General features: G+C 41.9%; 1 protein-coding gene across 3 annotated transcripts in view; it reads right to left on the bottom strand.

The window, feature by feature from the left end:
- The window catches only part of PANK1 (pantothenate kinase 1), a 110,491-nt gene that overhangs the window by 33,259 nt on the left and 56,850 nt on the right, over positions 1-20,382 (bottom strand). The window contains exon 1 of one of the 3 annotated variants that reach the window (XM_023642959.2): positions 18,304-19,204. The exons of 1 other annotated variant lie outside the window; for it this stretch is intronic. In XM_023642959.2, coding sequence (XP_023498727.1) covers positions 18,304-19,009 — 706 coding nt within the window. In that variant the 5' untranslated portion in view covers positions 19,010-19,204. Of the gene's footprint in view, positions 1-17,389; positions 17,888-18,303; positions 19,205-20,382 lie in introns of those variants that run through there. One more of the 3 variants, XM_023642967.2, reaches the window with a different exon arrangement.

The following is a 20,382-nucleotide window of genomic DNA, read 5'->3' as shown; positions in this document are numbered from 1 at the left end:
GTACCAATGGGAATGTAAACTGCTGTACTCTTCCCTTGGGGGCATTTGGAAATATATATTAAAAAGCTCCAGATTCCTATACCCTTTGATATATTAGTTCCACTTTAGCCTAAAGAAATAATTATCCATGCATTCCAAAATTTACCTTCAAAAAATCTTTGAAGGTTTACTAATCATAGTGAGAAAACTAATTTGTTGTCCAAAAATAGAGGGCGGGTTAAAATAAATGATCATCTGTTAACACAAAGGAACAATACACTGCCATTAAAATCATTTTCTAGGATGGCACTTAATGATGTGAGGAGAATGTTCATTATATATTGTTAGGTGAAAAGAGCAGGTGATTAAATGGTATATTTTGTATGATTACAATTTTGTGGAAAAAGTAAATGGCTGTACACAGAAAATGAGACTAAGGACGTTAGGCCAAAACATTAACAGCACTTATCTGCCGATCGTGAATTAGGGTGATCTTTTCCTTTTGCTGGCTTTCCTGATGATGCTTATCAATTTTTTACAACCAACATGCTTAATCTTCATAAACAGAGTTATTTTAGGGTTCTCAGTCAAAAACTTGTCTTTAACGATGCAAAAGAAAAAGACATTGTTTTAATTTTGCTTCAAGGAGCAGACAAGCAGATCTGTGGTCCTGCCCATGGAAAAGAGGATGTCAGCATTCCCCATCTCAACAGTTCCTTCCCTTCCCATGCAGCACCCTACCCACACCAAGCCTGTCTTCGAAATCCTTAGACACAGCCATCAAGAATGACAAGGAAAGCCTGACACCCAAGAGCAGAGTTGTTCAGCCAGTTGGATGCATGACACCACCAGGGCTCCCTCAAGAAGACATCTGACTGACCCACCGGCACTGCTGTCAGGGCAAAACTTGTATGTTCAACTTGGCAGTTCTAAACATACTTAAGGGCACACAGGTATGTTTGTGGGAAAGGTCACACCCCGCCCACCCACCCGTGTGACAATAACCCTTCTCCCTCTGGCACAGCCTCAGATTCCCATCAACTTTCTCCCTCTTGCCCAGACAAGAATGGGAACAAAAGAGCTGACCGTATCATATGCAAGAGGGAAAAAGAGAATAGCCAGGATTCCTTTCAGAACTTCTGAGACAAGTAGAAGTATTATCTGTCACACGCGCCACCAGAATGAAAGTCTGGATTTCATCACCTCTGCCATGCGAGCCCAAATCATCTATTAGGCATAACAGGTTCAATGTCTAGGACCTGCGACATTTTTAGGCACTCGTGAAAATATTTTAATTTCTTTTAAAATTAGGAGAAAACACGTGAACTTTCGGGTCAAAAAATACTGTAATATACCATATTAATACATTCATCTTTATACCAATGCAGTCATAAAGCAGAATTTTTCTTTACTTTTTAAGGAGGAAGGGGTGCATGAAGGCAAAAGTCCCTGGAGTCCATGAAAATCAGCCTTTTCACGGTTTGCTCCACAGCCAAGCCCAGCTTCGAGCTGGCGTGATACCATCCATACCAGAGTCTACTTGTCACTTGCAATTTGAACTGGATCTCTACGGTTTCTTCACAATTGTATTTTCTTAAAGCAACTTCAATTTTAGTATTTAGTGCAACTAAATTTTAAAGTAAAGTTTTAATTATTTCAAAAAACAGCTGGCTCTGTTCAACCACATTCTTTCTCAGATTTGCCTCATCATAAAAACCACCTAAGGCACTTGTTAAAAATACCGACCCCCAGGCCACTGCCTGAAGATTCTAATGCAACGGGACTGGAGGAAATGTTTTCAATGAGGGGGCCTGTAATTCTCACTGGTCAAATTCAAAACCACTGTTCTAGTGGAATCAAAATGAATGCTTAAGTAGCCGGACCATGATTTAAAAGTGAGAAACCCGGAGTCTGAATGAGCTGCCCTTGCTTGTAACTGTGAGGGAACTCTGAGGCTGACAGCTTGAGGGCAATGCACAGTAATGACCCAGCAGCTGGTCCCATCCCCAGGAGGGTCTTAACACATCTAATTGCTTGTTAATGAAATTATTTACGAACAATTTATAACATGAGTGCCGCAGGTGATTTTCAAATTTTAAATACAGCTTTTGAAGTTATCATCCATCCATGGCTAAATCCCATGGCTATGAGTTTAGAAACGTTGTACATGTAATCAGATTTTGTCCACGTGCTCTTCTCTCCCAGTGACTCCCATTTGAAAGGTAACCATGCATTCCTCCATAAAGAAGATAGCTCTGGCAACAGTATTCATGTATTTAGGTCAGGCAAACAGACATTCTTTGATTTCCAGCCCATGTGGCTGACCTTGACACAGACAACCACATGAAATCAGAACAACAAACAGAAACACTAACATAAAAGCTACGGTACTGTTTTTTTTAAGCTTAAGATTTGGGAGAAAGAAAAACCTCTTGCAGGGCGCCATTCTGGCACCAGTAAAGGTATTCTCAGCTTGGATCTGGACCAGGAGGAAGCAGGGGCAAGATGAGCTGAAGATGAAGGGATCCAAAATGTGAAACCCACAAGGTTAAAAAAACTTTTCCTTGAGTCTCTGCCTCAAGTTCCTGAGCGGCTCAGTGAGGTGCAGTTTCTTTCCCAAGGTTCTAGGGCCTTTCCCTGCCACCCTTGCAAAAGAAACCAGACTAGAAGGAGGGGTGTCACTCTAGTGAGCACCAAGATCATTTTCTCCCTATCATCTCTGCAGTCAAGCCCTGTATTTCTGCTCCAGGAGAAGCAGTAAGCAGATGAAATTTATTTCCCATTCCAAAGTAATGTTCTCAGGCTCAGGAGCTGGGAATAAAACACAATTACAGACAGTGACGATCATCATCCCTATTTCTCACCAAGAAGATGCCCGTCGTGCCCAATCTAGAGGCAACGGAAGGTGAATATCAACCTTCCATGTGGTCCTCACCTTTAATTGTGCCACGTTCTTCATTAGAAATACAGTCCCTGGACTAAAAAGAAGATTCCACAGTTGTGACTGTGCAGAAATATGCCCAAGACGACGGCTACATGCACCTGTGTGACTATCTCAGTGTGATCATTTCAGCAACCAGAGCTGATCACAGCTACCACCCAGCACGGCTCCTCTATCTACCTAATGCCCTGCAATGAGGCTCAAGATGGTAATCTCATTACTTGCTTAAACAAATCCCAGTTTAAACCACCAAGAGGTTTAGCTTTTTGTCTTGACAAGCCACCAGAGCATGCTTACTTACTCCAGGGGTGCTACTGACAATTTAATAGCAGGGAGTGGCTAATTAAAGCAGCTTTGGGGAGAGTAGCATTGCTAGGTGGCACCACCAGGCAAAACAACAGGTCTCCCAGAAATGGGCTTTGATCATTTATTTTAGCTCGACTGTGAAAGTCTGGCAAATCTTTAAAGATGGGTGGGGAAAGATGTGCCAACTGCTCACATGGCAATGGAAACTGAAATAAAAGGGAGGTCTTTGCACCCTCCTCAAATAATCTGAGCCAAACTCCACGCTTATGCATGCATCGGTTCACTGAACAGATATTTATTTTGTTCCTAGGCACTGTGGCACAGAGTCGGGAGGCAGCAATGAACCTGTCCCCTTGGCACTCACATTTCAGTCCACAAAGACTGACTGTTAATCAAGAACAGCCTGGAAAGAAGGTGTGAAAACTCTGCTATGAGTGAAATCCACATTGTCCTAGTACCAGACTTCATTTGTTAATAGACTTAATTAAAACAATCTTTTAATATTTACAAATGGCAGCTCTATGCAGGGTTCCCTCTTAACCAGAGTAACTATCAAAACATAAAGCCTGACACTTTCTAGCCATTTGAGAACCTTATAATTAAACTGGAGATGACACTCAAACCTGCGAAAAGTTTAAAATCATAGGACATTAGCGTTGGAGGAACATAAGAGCTCTTTTAGGGAAATGCACCTCAAAACCACAATGAGATAACACTTCAAACCCACCACGATGACTATAATTTAAAAACGGAAAATAATGAGTGTTGGTGAGGATGTGGAGAAATTGGGATCCTCATAAACCCCTGGTAGGAATAAAATAGTGCAGTCCCTTTGGAAAACAGGCTGGCAGTTCTGCAAGAAGTTAAACCTAAGAGTTAGTGTATGATCTGGTGAGCCCACCTTTAGGTATACGCCTAAGAGAAATGAAAACCTATGTCCACAGAAAAACTTGCATGCAAATGTTCATAGCAGCATTATTCATAATAGCCAAAAATAGAAGCAACCCAAATGTCCAACAACTGCTGAATGGATAAATAACATCTGATGAAATAGTATTTCCATACAATGAAATATTATTTGGCAATAAAAAGGAGGAAAATACTGATACACACTACAACACGGATGAACTTTGAAAACACTATGCTAAGTGAAAGCAGCCAGTCACCAAAGCCATCACAGATTATATGATTTCATTTATATGAAATGTTCTTGATAGGCAAATCTATAGAGACAGAAAGGTTAGTTGTTGCCTAGGATTGGGAGCTGTGGGGGAAAAGGGCAGTGACTGCTAAGTTTTTGGGGGTGGCAAAGTGTTCTAAAATTGATTGTGGTGATGGTGGCACTCTGTGACTATGTTAAAAACCACTGAAATATACACTTTAAATGGGTGAAATGTATGTGAATTATATCTCAATAAAGCTGACTTTATACATATCTAAAGCCCTGGCCCAATCCCATCATTTTTTTTTTTTTTAAAGATTTTATTTTTTCCTTTTTCTCCCCAAAGCCCCCCGGTACATAGTTGTATATTCTTTGTTGTGGGTCCCTCTAGCTGTGGCATGTGGGACGCTGCCTCAGCGTGGTTTGATGAGCAGTGTCATGTCCGCGCCCAGGATTCGAACCAACGAAACACTGGGCCCAGCGGAGTGCGCGAACTTAACTGCTGGGCCACGGGGCCAGCCCCGCCCAACCCCTTCATTTTATAGATAACTTTTAAAATATAAATGCCAAATTATAATAGTTTTCAAAGGAAATCTTTCTAAAATGCATGACCCACTTTCCCATATTCTTAAACAAAATAGAAGAAAATTTTAGCTCTTTCTGATGACTCAAGGTCATATGAGAATCAATTATTGTGCCTGTTATATAGTTATGCCCTTAGGAACCACATAAACCTGTGTTTCCCAGCTGCTATGGTCTGAGTAATTTTTTGTCTCTATTGTAGCTTTCTATGTCTTGCTTTTGGGGTGTTATTGCCTTTTGTCTACTAAGAATATGCTGCATAGGAATGCAGAGCAACCAGAAAATCAAGACTGTTAAAACTGTAAATTGGTAAAGGTAAACAGACTCAGAGAGAGCACAGGAATTACTCCAACTGTAAAATGCATAAGCATCTCCAGTTTTATCTACTTTCCAACACTGATTTTGGTTGTTCAGAAGTATTTGCTTCCTTCCAGGTTCTTACCTGCCTTCTAGGTTATCGCTGGTAAGTTGCCAGAGTTGCTGATCACTGAAATTAGTAATAAATGTTTTTTTTACTGTAACAATTTTTTTTTTTTTTGAGGGAGATTAGCCCTGAGCTAACTACTGCCAATCCTCCCATTTTTGCCGAAGAAGACTGGTCCTGAGCTAACATCCATGCCCATCTTCCTCTACTTTTATACGTGGGACGCCTACCACAGCATGGCTTTTGCCAAGCGGTGCCATGTCTGCAACCAGGATCCGAACCGGTGAACCCCGGGCTTCCAAGAAGCAGAACGTGTGAACTTAACCGCTGTGCCACCAGGCCGGCCCCTACTATAGCACTTTTTCCTGAAGGCACAGCTAGATGTAATGTCTAATTGGGAAAAGAGATTAAAACTTAAAAAAAGTAAATGTGAAGATTTGAAAGATTTTACTTATCTAGCACCATTTAGTTTGGGGGCATAACTAGCCTTCTATATCATGAAGGTGAGATTTTCAAACTCTTAGTACTGGAACTTTTTTTTTTATTATATCTTTACTCTGGATCTCATCTTTCAAAGAGATAAAAAGCAACATCTTATTTACTTTGGTTTATTTTACAAATCATATCACACATTTAATGTGAAGTTAACAAGACTGATGCTGTTTTGATGAATATAAAGCCTGGAAAATTATTACTTAACGGATGAGAGCTGCAGTTTCATGAACTTCAGCATCCAATTTATTTCTGTACGTTGGTTGGATTACACAATATGGAGAAGAGCTTGATTCACAGAGGGCAGGTGCAAAATCCTAACTGTTTTTTTGAACAGCATTCCTTGCCATCTCAAGAATTTCTTGCATCAAAACTGATTCAATAGCTTGAAAAGACTTACAGAAAATGTTTCACAAAAAGCTGAATACTAAAAATATCTAACAACTCCTCGCTTTGCTTGTAATAAATATAAAAATCAAACAAAACCCATCTGAACCTTATAATAAGTGCTAAAACCCTAAGACAGCAAAATCAGGACTTGACAGGTTACCCATTTTCTTGTTATTATGTAACTGACCGAAGTCACAGTGAGAGCATTTGCCAAGCAAACAGGCCTAGGCCTTGCCTAAAATTTAATCCAGTGTGGTACATATGTGCTGAAGTGCTGTACTGGCTTGTACAATTTTATGCTGACACATATGCACAGGTCAAATTTTTTTAAAGACTTCAGAGCTACACACTTGCCAATCAATGAAATAAACAAAAGAGCAAACCCAAACACTTTGTACACCATTACTTATACAACCCAGTATAAAAACTGATATTAATGATGTCCCTAAATTATTAGAAAATATTAAATGAGGGGCCGGCTCCGCGGCCGAGTGGTTAAGTTCGCGCGCTCCGCTGCGACGGCCCAGGGTTCGGATCCTGGGCGCAGACATGGCACCGCTCATCAGGCCACGTTGAGGCGGTGTCCCATATGCCACAACTAGAAGGACCTGCAACTAAGATATACAACTGTGTACGGGGGGGGTTTGGGGAGATAAAGCAGAAAAAAAAAAAAAAAAGATTGGCAACAGTTGTTAGCCCAGGTGCCAATCTTTAAAAAAAAAGAAACAAAAAAGAAAATATTAAATGATACTCTTCTATTGAAGAAGGCAGGGATGTATAAAATGCGTGGAAGCACATTTTTCATAAAACTGAAAAAGCCTTAAAACTGACAAAAGTAAACTGGTAGTTATACAGATAAGAATTCAGTGATGTTTAACTGGTTTGATCACCAGGAATGCTTGATAAACAAGACTGATACTATAGATTCAGGATCTGTTTTTCATTCTTGTGGTTAACTTAAAATACAGAGGCATAGGTCTAAAGATTGTCTGGAATGGCATATCTCACAAATTTCAGCAATACCCCTCCTGTAAACCTCAGGTTCAACCCCGACTCCAGCACCTCCAGATTCTCAGGGCTAAGCCCAATCCTACGCCCTAGTTAGTTGTCTTCAGGATAAATGCTAGCTTGCCTGCTCCCACCCTAATGACTTGAGAGGAAAGGAGAGGGTTGGAATTCTTTTAATACTGTTCCTAATCGCTCAATCTGAAAACAAAAATGATATAGGAGTTTCTAATCACTTCTAGTCCAGTGATTTTGGGGTGATCCCAAAGCACCTTTTCTGGCACAGGACTATTTCATTCCAAGAATGAGGTTTCAAACATCAGATTATGAAGCAATGGTTAAAAAGTAATCATAAACAAACAATAACAGGTACTGGCAAACAAAGGAATCTTCTAGAGCAACACAATATCAGATTTTCATCTATCAACAAACAGATGTAACAATTTTAACTGAGGTTAGTTAACTGAATTTATTTATCTAATCTTATCTAAAGCATCATAAAATACTATAATCTCAACTGGATAAAATACATTGTTAACTTTTTCAGCAAATAACAGATTATGGTTATGTTTTTTAAAAGTGTTCTTGTCTTTTAGAAATATATATATGAAAACATTTACTATTGAAATGATATGATATCTGAGATTTGCTTCAATATCATCCAGTTTGGGAAGGGAAGTCTCATGTAATAGATAAAATAAAATACGCTTGGACATGAGTTGATAATTATACAAGCTGAGTGAGTAATAATTAGCAATTAGTTATACTATACACTCTAGTTTTATATAACATTTGAAATTTTCCTAAATAAAAAGATGTTTTTTAATTCCAAAAATCTCCATATATTCACTCAGGACAGTGAAAGGACTAACGGAGCACAATGAGTTATCTTTGGAGTATAACTCAAAGGGTTAGGAACCAGGGAAGTTTCTTGTTTGCTTACAGATTCTGCTTATGGAACCAAACACACCCCGTTCCTTTCCCCCTTGGCTGAGACAAATTTCAACCTGCCTGCCTAACCAGAAACATGAAATGAAGATATGTGGCAACTCCACCATGCCATTTCAGCAGCACTAAATAAACTATAAATCACCCTGGAAAGGTGTGAGGCTCAACCAAAGCCAAATTTATACCTGTTTAAAGGTATAAAGGATTAAAGGTATAAAGGATTAAAGGTATAAAGGATTGGGCGTTCCCCAATCCACAAGTAATGAACATGTAACTCAAAATAATTCAAGTCATTCAAAATAAAGACAATAGTGAATCATGAAATAAGTATAAAGAAGGCCAAAGTTATGATTTTCCTGTGATTAATATTTTGGTGCATGCATGTGTATATATCTATAAACATAAAGACGTGTATATTATTTTCTTTTCCTTGCCTTGGTTCCCCGGCTGGGAACTGCTGTACACCAACACCTGCGTGTTCCACCTATTGGGTAATCCAGCCCTGAGCCCAGCTATATTTGGGGCAGCAATTTAAAAGGCAGGAAGAGAAGCAGATAACAATGTGATTCTAAGTTCCACCCTTACACCATAGTGGGCCCTCAAATATTTGTAGAACAGTTTCTTTCCTGAGAATGAGGCTTCCTTGTCTAACTTCTCATCTTCTGGCATTATCCTACTTAGCAGAGGACATATTGACCTTTTCTTCCCATTCTCTGCCTCAGTGGGACTTTTCTCTGAGGGACCTGTGACCTGTATCCCAGCCAGAGGTGGACTGATAAATGTTTAACAACTGGCTCTCTGAAAATAAAGCCCTGATTTTCAGCATTTGCCCATTTCCATTGTTTAAATACACCCACCAATTTCAAGCTATCAACACAAGGACTTTGAATGTAGAGTTGGGAAGTAATGTTTACAATTAGCTCCCAGAGCCTTTAGGAGCCGGCTCCAGCATACCACTGGGACTCCTGGTTTGTCCAAGATAATACCAATTTATGCCTATAGTCCTGGCATAATTATTATTGGTACTTCCCAACAGTCTCTGCAAGTGTTGATGAAACATGATGTGGTCACTCCAAAGAATAAATCACATTTGGGCCACTTCTTCACAGTAAGGACCCTCCATAAAAGGTAAAAAGATGTGATATCTCCTTGCCCAAACTGATATTACCTTCTCTCTCCTAAACGCATAGCATCTCTTTAGATTTTCATCAAGCATAGGTAGTTGGGGAAGTATGAATAGTAAACAGTCCCAACTGTGCTCAAGTCCTCTGACTCATACACACAGAGTTGAGTAACTCGTGGAATTGTCATAGCATTTGAGTAAACTCAAGCCAGAGAACTGACTTCAGGCAACACCACCAGCTTGGAACCACATGAAACCAAAGATCATATCCAGAGTCTAGCACAGTGCTTGGTTCAAAGGAATAAAAATTGTTTGGCCCCTGTGGGACCATGAGGATTATTAAATGTTAGCATTCAAGGCGACCCAGGTCAATACTTACCTGATTCCCTTTATGACAACCCCAAGTGCTATCCTCCAGCCTAAGCTTTAATACTTTCCAGCAACCCAATACAACCCACACTAAATCTCATGGGTGATGAAATGTGGCAAGGGAGAGTGTGGGTCTTGGTTCTTCAGAGGGTAGGACCCCAAGGAAAAGTCAAGATACAATAGCCATCTTTAAATATCTAGCGAGCTGTCACGCAAAAGACAGATTAGATATACCGTATTGTCAAGGAACATAGGGTAGAAGTTATGGGGAGGCAGATTTTGACTTTAGAATAGGGAAGGACATCTAACCCTCAAATAATAGCTAACATTTATTGAGTGCTTATGTTTTGCTGGAAGCCTCACCACACTGCTGACCTTGAGCTTGAAGTCAACTAAGTCCATCCCTGCCTCTTTCAATCCTGGCCTTCCTCCCTCAGGCTGCACAGGAGTTGTTTGTTCAGAAGCCCCAGAGGGTTCCTAGTAACTGGCACTTCCCAGGCTCGACAGAGCTCACAGAGGTTCACGCAGGTCCAGAGTGTCCTGAGCCTCCATCTAAAGTCCTTGTGGCCTCAGATTCAGCATAGGGTCAAGGCCAGGCACAGCAGAAGGTTCACGTGCTGCTCTTGAAGGCAACAAGCACCCAGAAATATCCATCCCATCATCTGCCAAAACCACGTTTGCTAGGCTGTGGGTCAAAAGGAAGGCCCAAGAACTGGATGCAGTTGTTTTGAATTCTGAAGTCTTGTTCAATTCTGCAGCTTTTATAAAGGAAAAGTGTTCACTTTTCTAATGCCTCTCATGTCTTTTGTACATATCTGCCTCACTCAAGGGCTCAGATATCAAACAGTAAAGATCAAAGGAAGATACTTCCTTTTTTAAAAATAACTTTGTGCTGACACTAGATTAGCAGTAAAATAAATTACGCAGTCTTCTTATTCACAGAGTGGCCAACATCATTCTCAGACAGGGCACGCTGTACTGGGTCTCAGGAGCTGCAATGGGGCAATCTATGAAAACGACAATGAGGTCAAGACTTGTGACACAGGCTGTGTGCCCTGCTTCTAAAAACGTCAGAGGGAATTAGAGGAGCTTCTCATTCAGGAGGTGATGTCAGATCCACTTGGAGGATATTCTGAAACCCAGTCCCAAAAAGGTCTCAACTGGGGCAAGATGGGGTCATGGAAATCTTGAGATTTCCAAAAGTTTTAAAAGCCTCTGTGACTAAATAACAGCAATAATATTAATAATAAATACCCTTTACTAATAGTAGCTAGTATTAATAGTAAAACATCTTTTACTGTGCACATACCAGAGTTCAGGCATTCTACTATACGCTTTATATACATTTTCTACATTTGGCCCTCAAAAGTGAGAAGATGGGCACCATTATCTCTATTCAACAAAGTAAGCCTCTGAGAAGTTAAGGATCTCATGTAAGTCTACACTGTTAAAAAGTAGTGGAATGAGGATCTGAATCCAGGTCTGCTGGCTCCAAAGCTCTTCCCAATATAGAACACTACCCACACTTCCTGGAAACCCTCTAGGGTCCTGAGTCTGGTCCCATGGCCCAGCAGAGTAAAAATCTGAATTCAGATAGTTTTACCCTGAGTCCTTGAGACCTCCCTTAGTTTCTTGACCTGTAGAAGGAAGATCATGCTAGTACCTCTGTCTTAGTCCATTTGGTCTGCTATAAAAGAAATACCATAGACTGGGTAACTTATAAACAACAGAAATGTATTTCTTACAGTTCTGGAATCCAAGATCAAGGCACTGGCAGATTTGGTGTCTGGTGAGGGCCTGATTCCTAGATAGCTGTCTTTTCACTGTTCCCTCACATAGCAGAAGGGATGGGCTAGCTGTCTGAGGTCTCTTTTATAAGGGCACTGATCTCAATCATAAGGGCTCCACCCTTAGGACCTAATCACTTCCCAAAGGGCCCACCTCCTAATACCATCACCTTGGGGGGTAGGATGCCAATATATGAATTTTAGGGAGACAAAAGCATTCAATCTAGAGCAGTACCTATCTGACAGGGTGCTGGGAGTGTTTGATGAGATAATCCATGTAAAGTGCTTAGCTTCCCAGCACAGTTAAGTGTCCCTTAATGTTGGCTACTGTTACTTCCACAGACACAAGGATGAGTTTTTTGCCAAAGGTATAAAAACTGCTTCCACTTATCTTTTCTGAAAGTTTACAGAACACACTTCCTTTTCTCAACATAAATAATAGGTTTCTTGTGGCAGAAAAGAAAGCCAACTGACCAGCAATGAGTTAGACTTGGGTTTGTGTTTTGGCCCCGCCATTCACTGACTACAGGTCCTCAGGCAGTTTGCTTCACTTCTCTGGGCCTCTCTTTACCCATCAGTACAATGGAGAGTGGGAGTGGTAATTGCATGCTTTTGTAAAAACACATATAGAAAAATGGATGCATAGCTGTTGCTCAATAATAGCCACTCTAATCACTCAGTCAGTCAAAGCGACTACGACTGCCATGAGTTTTTCCACCTCTTTTTAAACTACAGAGAAATCTGTTAGAGGCCCAGATCATTATTTTGACGTAACTGCCTCTAAAAAGAACTTTCTCTCACTCTTTTAAATCATCTGCTACTTTCACAAGACGTGGAAGCAACCTAAGTGTCCAGCAACAGACGAATGGATAAAGAAGATGTGGTACATATATACAAAGGAATACTACTCAGCTGCAAAACAGAACAAAATCATTCCATTTGCAATAACATGGATGGACCTTGAGAGAATTATGTTAAGTGAAATAAGCCAGCGAGAGAAAGATAATCTGTGTATGACTCCACTCATATGAGGAATTTAAAATTATGGACTAAGAACAGTTTAGTGGATACTAGGGGAAAGGTGGGGTGGGGGGTGGGGGGTGGGCACAAAGGGTGAAGTGGTGCACCTACAACATGACTGACAAACATTAATGTACAACTGAAATTTCACAAGATTGTAACCTATCAATAACTCAATAAAAAAAAAAAATTCATCTGTTACTTTCAAATACATTCCCAAGGAGAAAATACACACACACACACACATACACACACACACAGGACTAGCCGACTTTAAGTACCGAACAGATGTCATAAATTAAGTAATGAGATACCAAGCTAGACAGCTGCACTATCAGAGAAAAGGTCTGCTTAGAAATTCTGTGTGCCACGTTGTGTACAATGAACAGTTTTCATATCTGATTCAGAACATTGTCATCCCAAGGTGAATACTGGCTTATATACTAAAGCTAAAGCACCTGCAACTAAATATAATAAAATCCAAACCTTGATTTATTTTCATGGTAATTGGTTTGTATTGAACACATACACATAATTAAAAGCCAGGCTATCACCAATACACACATACACATACACACACACACAAAACCCCCAAAACTTGTCACTTAAAACCAATACTCCTTTGTTTCCATACTAATTTTGCTTCCAAAATCATGATGGATTTTGTTTTATTCATTTGTTGAATGTCCCACATGTTAAAAATTAACAGCACTCTTTCCATCTTTGGTTATTATGCCAAACAAAATATGCTTTGTCTTAATGCTGAAATTCATTTACTGGTCTTTGGGGGAAAAGTGTGTTCATGTGTCTAACAGATCCTGATGTCCGACTTAACCAGTTAGACACTGGACCTGCTAGGCCTTTGATTCTTAACCTTCCATTCTAATGTGCCTTGTACGCTTCATAACTTCATTGACAAACCTGGAAACCTGACCATGTCCCAGAAGGTAGCAATACTACAATGTGCTCTTGCTTTCCAGTTTAGTCTCTTGTTCTTGAATTTGCAATGCTTCTCTTCCATCTAGAAGTACTGAATACAGTAAAAAAGAAAAAAAAAAAGTATGTATATCCACACTCTATGCAGATACAACCAGAAAATTCTATCTATTTATCTTTTTATCCTGGTTTTTCTAATTATGCTGATTCAAAGGTAGCGGAAAACTCAAATGCCAAAGCTAACTATCCTAATATTTAGAAAATTGAAGCCTTGTCCTGCTTTCACAATGGTGGCCACCTAAAACTGGTAACAGATTTGGTTTCTTCACTTTGCACCCACAGGATTGTTAGGTGCATTGTGAACTCTCACCCATTTTCTGCTCTTGCTCTGTCTGGAGGATTAGAGAAGTAAGATCTTCCAGGAGGCCGCTGGCACTGATTCTACCTATTGCCACACACTGAGAAAGAAGAGGGCAGCTTACATTCTCCAGCCTTCTGACGATGCTCAAATATTTGTCTTTCTCCAGCATAGTGTTTGGCGACTCAAACAATTATCTCCCTTGCATTTTTCTTCTCTCTCCACTAGTGTGGCTCATCTAACAGCATCCTTGGCCTTGAAAATATCCAGGATTTCACGGCAACGTTTATACACTACTTTGTGCCATTTCTGTTCCTCCTCCAAAAAGTTGCATTCACCAATTTCATCAAAAATAACTTAAGAAAGAGTTATGTACAAAGTTGTTGCTGTAGCACTGTTTATGATATTGAGACCCTAGCTGCAGCCTAAAGCTATGAGAGACAGTTTAAATAAATTATGGTATATCCATATAAAGGAATGTTGGGAATATAATACAACCACTAAAAATGTTGTTTTAATGCCATAAGAAAATGCTTATGCTAAAATTTTTAAATAAAAAAGTTATCAAAATCTTATCTTAGTAGGATCCAAAATTACCTTTAAAATATGGCACATTTTAGGTAGTTGTTTTCTCTGAGTGATGGGACTATACTTTTTCCTGCTTTTCTTCTACCATTTTTTCCCCCCACAGAGGAAGATTTGTCCTGAGCTAACATCTGTTGCCAATCTTCCTCTATTTTGTATGTGGGCCGCCACCACAGCATGGCTACTGACAAATGGTGTAGGTCCATGGCTGGGCACCAAAGCCAGGCTGTCAATGCGGAACATGCCAAACTTAACTACTAGGCCACTGGGGCTGGCTCTTTTTCTACATTTTTCTACTGTCCAATATTTTTACTGAGAAAAGGTGAAAAAAGAATTTTGGGACTAGCAGTGTTATAACTAATCGAATAAAATTTTTAGTCTTTCTTATTCTAGGCCTAGATATGTAAACATTTTTTTTTTTAACTAAGAAAGTCAGTCTAAGTTGTCTCTGCCTGCTCAGTTGTCTTGTGCTATGGATTACCAGCAGACAGTGTTCTGTGTGGTGTGATGACAGCTGGCATTTACTGAATGGCTATGTGCCAAGAAGGAATCAAAATTCTTGATATATATTATTTCATTTAATCCTCACGTCAACCAGATGAGGTAGTAGAATTATCTCCATCTTAACAATACTGAAACTGAAGCATACACATTAAATCACTGGCCCCAGGTCATCCAGTTACAATTCAAACTCAAGCCCTGCAGAGTTTGAATAACTACACCATTTGCAACACATTAGGCTCTCAAGCATTTTATTAGCACCATCATTAGTTTCAAAATATTTGGGAAATGAGGTAACTCCATAAGATGTTACTATGTATGCTTCAAGGAAGCAGAGCACCAAGAAGCAGACCAAAGGAATTGCCCTATTGGTACCTTATGGAAACTCCACCGAAGGACTTTTGCGAAAGTCTGTCCTAGGGATGGCGACAGCTACCTCAGTGAGGTGGTGATGTCCCTTGTACCTTTTTTCTGCAACATCAATTGAATATGCATGTACCCAAGGTACCCAAAAAATATATATCCTCTATAATCAGGCTTCCAACTTAACTGGGGAGATAAGACAAATAACACACATGAAACAACTGGTACAAGGCGAAAACAAAAAAGCATAATTAAACGCTAAGTCATGTGGCAGAGCGGATAACTAGCGTGGAAGTCGTGCAGGAAGAACTGTCAGCTCTGAAGTATCTGAGAATTTTGAAGGTACAAGAAACAACACTTGGACATCACTTAGCCAACTCCAGCATTTCAAGATGAGCGTTAGTAACCTGGGTGAGGTAACACAGCTGCCAAGCAGCAGGTAAAGGAACTGAAGAAGCTTGATGAAGCAGTTAGTCTTGGAAAAGCTTTCCAAGGACAAGCAGAGGTAGTGAGGTGACAGCACATTAGATGAACACAGTGGACAATATTCCCCTCTCCTGGTTTAACAAAATCACCTGCCACTGGTCTGGTTTTTAGATTATAAGATTGCGAATAGTCCCTGCACTGAGGGGTCAGATTTAAAATTTTTAAATAATTGAAAACTACTGAACCGTTTGTTTCATTCCACCCACTGTTCTTAAACATTAAGTATTTTAAGGTGTATTGCACTTTACCCCAAATATTACCAAACAGAAACACACCCATCTACCTATGCGTTCCAGGTGCCTGTCTGAGACAAGCACTATGTGGCTGTCCTTACACACCTCTGGTTTGGACAGAAGCAGGTATCTGATGTTGTAAACTCCTAAGTAGGAATTATTTGTCCAGCTTTGATGCTTCCACCACCAACATACTCTTAAATTTCATTTAAAGCACCTAAATACCCTTCATAATAACTGCTTCCGTAAAATCTGTCATCAGAAAATGGGGAGATGCTCACCTCTAAGCAGATTCATCTTAGAGTACCTAAATATCAACTCATTGAGCAAATTTTATAAAATATACCTGAATGTTAATAGGCAAGGTATAAAGAGATTAAATTAAGCCTAGTTTTAACTAAGAAATTTTGGTGGTGAACACAGCAGATGTGACTCAGAGCATGTAAAATCTACTTCAGAAACGTTTGTTCAAATTAGAGACAAGAAAACAGGGTAGGATAACGAAAAGTCAACTTTGATGAATCCTTTTTAAAAGTTTTTAAATAACTATGGTCACTAAACTTAAAATAACTCAGGTTCCTATTTTTGTAAAAAATACAAACCACTTTAGTTCTTGACAAAGCACACAGGCATAAAGTTATATTTTCTGGTATTCTAAAATAATTCCTATGGATTTGCAAGCAAAAGTGAAGGCTCGAGGTTATTTTTTCTCTGCCTCCAAGCTATTGTTAAGAGAATGTATTTACAATTCCTCAAAAATTATTTCAAGGGATGTTACACCCTCAACTAAACATAGACCATTTAAGCCAGCAATACTAAACAAAAGCTCAATATAGTCTCTTTCTTTATATTTTAGTTATTTACATTGTAAACTCTTGAACAATTTGTTAACATGGATCAGAGAAATATTTAAAATGTGGTTTCAAAAGAAGTAAAACAGGTTAATAAATCATAAATAATATTGTCAATAAAGAAAGTCATTTTCTAACAAGTCTCAAAAATAAAAGTAAATACAAATTCAGTTGCTAGATGCCTTCCTTACAACCATAGCCAAATCTGCTGTGTGGCTTTAAAGTTCCAGAAAACTTTCAACCTAACCTAAACTTCATTTTCAACCTAAACATTTCAGATCTACAAAATACATGTATCAGAATTACGTCCTATAGTCGGATTAAAATGCTTCCCAAAGTCTCAGAAACTTTAATTGAATGCAGAAAAGCTAAGAGTCTGAAGTGAGAAACAAAAAGGAACAGAAACAAAGTGAAGCTGTTGTCCAAATATCAAGCTTTTACGACAAATCCAAAATATATCTAGCAATTCCCCTATATCAAACAGAATAACCTATATGTAAAAGGTGCATGTTTGAATGCAATCACCTATTAGCATGCATTTTACTTACTTTGCTTTTTGCCATTTATCAGCTTCATTAAAGAGACCCAGAGTGAAGTAACCAGTTGAATGAGGTTTGGCTCAGAAAAGAAAAACCAGTTGTTAACTCGATCTACAAATTTACAACTCAGAACAGCCTGCGGGGAAGGCACTCTTTACAAACTAATATCATATACATAAGCTTTAGATTCCGAAATAATGCATTTCAGCTTTCTGCGCTGTACATTACGATTAGAAATCCTCAACTCTACCTCCCCACTCCCCGAAAAAAAATCCACCTCCGATCCTCATTGGTCCACATAGTTCCGGCCCACATGGTATCAGTGGGTGTGTCCCTCCCATCAGGTTCTCTCACTGGCTGCGAAGAAACAGCATTTAATAGGCTGTGATTTGGAAGGTTGTCAAGCTCCACGCCTCCAGGCTTTGCGTACGCCAACAGACCCAAGGTGCTGGCCGCTACGCTGCGATTCAAAGGGCAAGCAGGCTGCCTGAGCGCCAACCCCAGAAAGACGAGCTCTGACAAGGGAAAGGGGCAAGCAGAAGGGAGAGGGCAGCTCCGCCTGTCCCTCCTGCTCTACCCCTACTCCCAGACCCCAGCAAAAAAATGTTCACCCACGTGCACTTTCCCACCGACAAGTTAGAAAAGCAGGCAGTGCGTTCGCCTTTCATAGAGCTGTGAAGCTCTGCGTCCAACCGGCCCATTCTCCAGATGGAAGGAAGCAAAAGTCAGGCTCAGGCAGTGATCTTTAGTGCTTGGCATCCCGGGGGAAAGAATCAGCCCCGGGCGGCCCCTGCGACTACTCCCCGACGGCGGGCGCTGGGACCCACCGGGTGCACCGTGGCGCCTGCCCCGCCGCTCCCGGGCGCCGGGCCCCGCGCGCCGCGCCTGCCTCGCGCCCGCGCTCCCCTCCCGGCGAGACTTACGCGGCCTGTTCTTCCTCCCCGAGTCCATCCTCCTCCGAAGCCGGCATTTCTTGGCTGGAGAGTCGTGCTGAGGGGGCGGCGGCTGCGGCTGGAGCTCGGGCAGGAGCGGGAGGCGTGGGGGCTCCGCGTCGCCGCCGCCCGCGGGGCTCCGGCTGCAGAGGCGCGGCGGCTGGACCGGCGGCGGGTGGAAGCCGTTGTGCAGCAGCAGCCCGTTCACGGCGGCAGCGCCGGCGTCGGCGGGGGCCGCCGGGGCGTGCGAGGCCGAGCGCTCCGGCTGCCTGCCCCGGTCGCCCATGACCGGGGCTGGTGGGCCAGCGCGCTGGCCCCGGCTCAGGCGGCCTCGCTGGAGGTCATTCTCGGGCGTCTTTATTTCCCCGGATCCTCCCTGCGGCTTCCGATTCAGCAGCCGCAGAGCCGGCGCCGGGGGATGGCGAGCCGGGCGCTCCTCCCCTCCTCCCACCGACTCCCCGCCGTCCTCCGCGCCCTGCCCCCCGCGCGCCGGCCCCGCCGCGCCGGCCTGGAGCATGCCCGCCCCGGGCGCGGAATCGGGGATCCCCGTGCACCCGCAGCCGGGGCCCCCGCAGCCCGCCTTCCCCGGATCCCCCGGCCGCGCGACTTCAAACGCGGCTTCCTCGCCTCCTAGACCTGTCCCCGCTACTGAGCATGCCCAGTCCTGCCCGCCACCGCCACCGACGAGTTTCAACATGGGGACTGAAGTTCTCTGGGTTTGCAAAGAAGAGAGAGGCGGGTTGGGCTTTGTATGGCGGAGCGAGCCGTGGGGGGACTTGGGCGAGGCGGGCGCGATGAGAGCGAGCAGCTTCGGGAGGAACGCAGCGGGAAGACAATAAATATTTGTAGAGGTTTCAGGTTTGCTAATCCTGTCCCCCGTGGACCAGATACCTTTGCAAGGTCATTCACGTTGTCCCCTCCTCCCCGAAAGCTTTGTGAATGTGTGTGTGTGTGGTTAAGTGACCAAACTACTCACAGGCTTGAGGGGAGGGAGAATGATTATTTATAGAAAGGTAGGCCGATTTGAGGAGGGAGAGGACTGAAATTTCTTTGCTGGCACACTTAGAAACACCATTTGGTCTCGTGGATGGTCTTTTGCAGGGAGGAAACCTAGGAATACAGTGTAAGGACAGCGAAGGACACAGCTGTAGGCAGGATTAACCAGTGCTGGAAGAGACCAAGTAAACAGACGCGGTCCCAAGCTATAAAAAGCACTTTCCTCACCCAGAAAGGACTTCAAGAGACAATGTCATCCTATTTATAGATTAAGGAGTTGCCTGTGTTTTAAGAAGAGAAGGCAGCATCGCATGGTGGTCAACACCATAAGCTATGGAGTCAGCGCTGGGTTCAAATTCTTACTCAGCCACTGAGCAAACCCGGAGAAAATCATGGCTCAAGTTAACGCAGCGGACACTAGGAAACACGACAGGGCACGCTCAGCGGGCAGGACAAATTTGGGTGGTGAAGACCCTCCTAAAATTGTGTAATCCCTTGAAGCTTCAGCTTTTGACTCTATCAAGGAGCTGTTGAGAAATCAACCTAAATGTACCTGGTACAATCCTGGCACACAGTAAATGCTTAAAAGAGGTAGTTATCCCTATTACACTGTTACTATTAGTGGTTCACCCTTCATTTCAAATGAGGAGAACCAACCATGCCTAGAGCCATATTTACTGTGTGGTTTATTATGGGTGATGTTCTCCATCATTTATATTCACTTAATCTACAGAGGAGTCAGAGGCCAGCAAGTGCTGGCTGGGCCACTAAGTCGCCAATCCCCTGGGCCTCAGTGCATTCAGCAGCAGCCAGGGCCTGAACCTCCGAATGGCACTGCCTTCCAGCAGAGCCTTACCTAGAATCCCAGCTTTAGAACCACAGGGGCCATTTGAGAGCTCTGGTCCATCCACTCATTTTTTTCAGATAAGGAAAGAGCCATAGAGAGATGGCTGAGGTTATTAAGAGCAAAGCAAGGGCTAAATCCTAAATCTTCTAACTATCTCTGCTTCCCTGACCTTATTATACTATTTGAAGGCACAGAGAAAAAAAAAAAACCTAGGTGATATGGCCCGT

Source organism: Equus caballus, chromosome 1 (assembly GCF_041296265.1).
Source record: "Equus caballus isolate H_3958 breed thoroughbred chromosome 1, TB-T2T, whole genome shotgun sequence".
Classification (NCBI taxonomy): Eukaryota; Metazoa; Chordata; class Mammalia; order Perissodactyla; family Equidae; genus Equus; species Equus caballus.
This window is presented reverse-complemented; position numbering and strand designations above follow the sequence as displayed.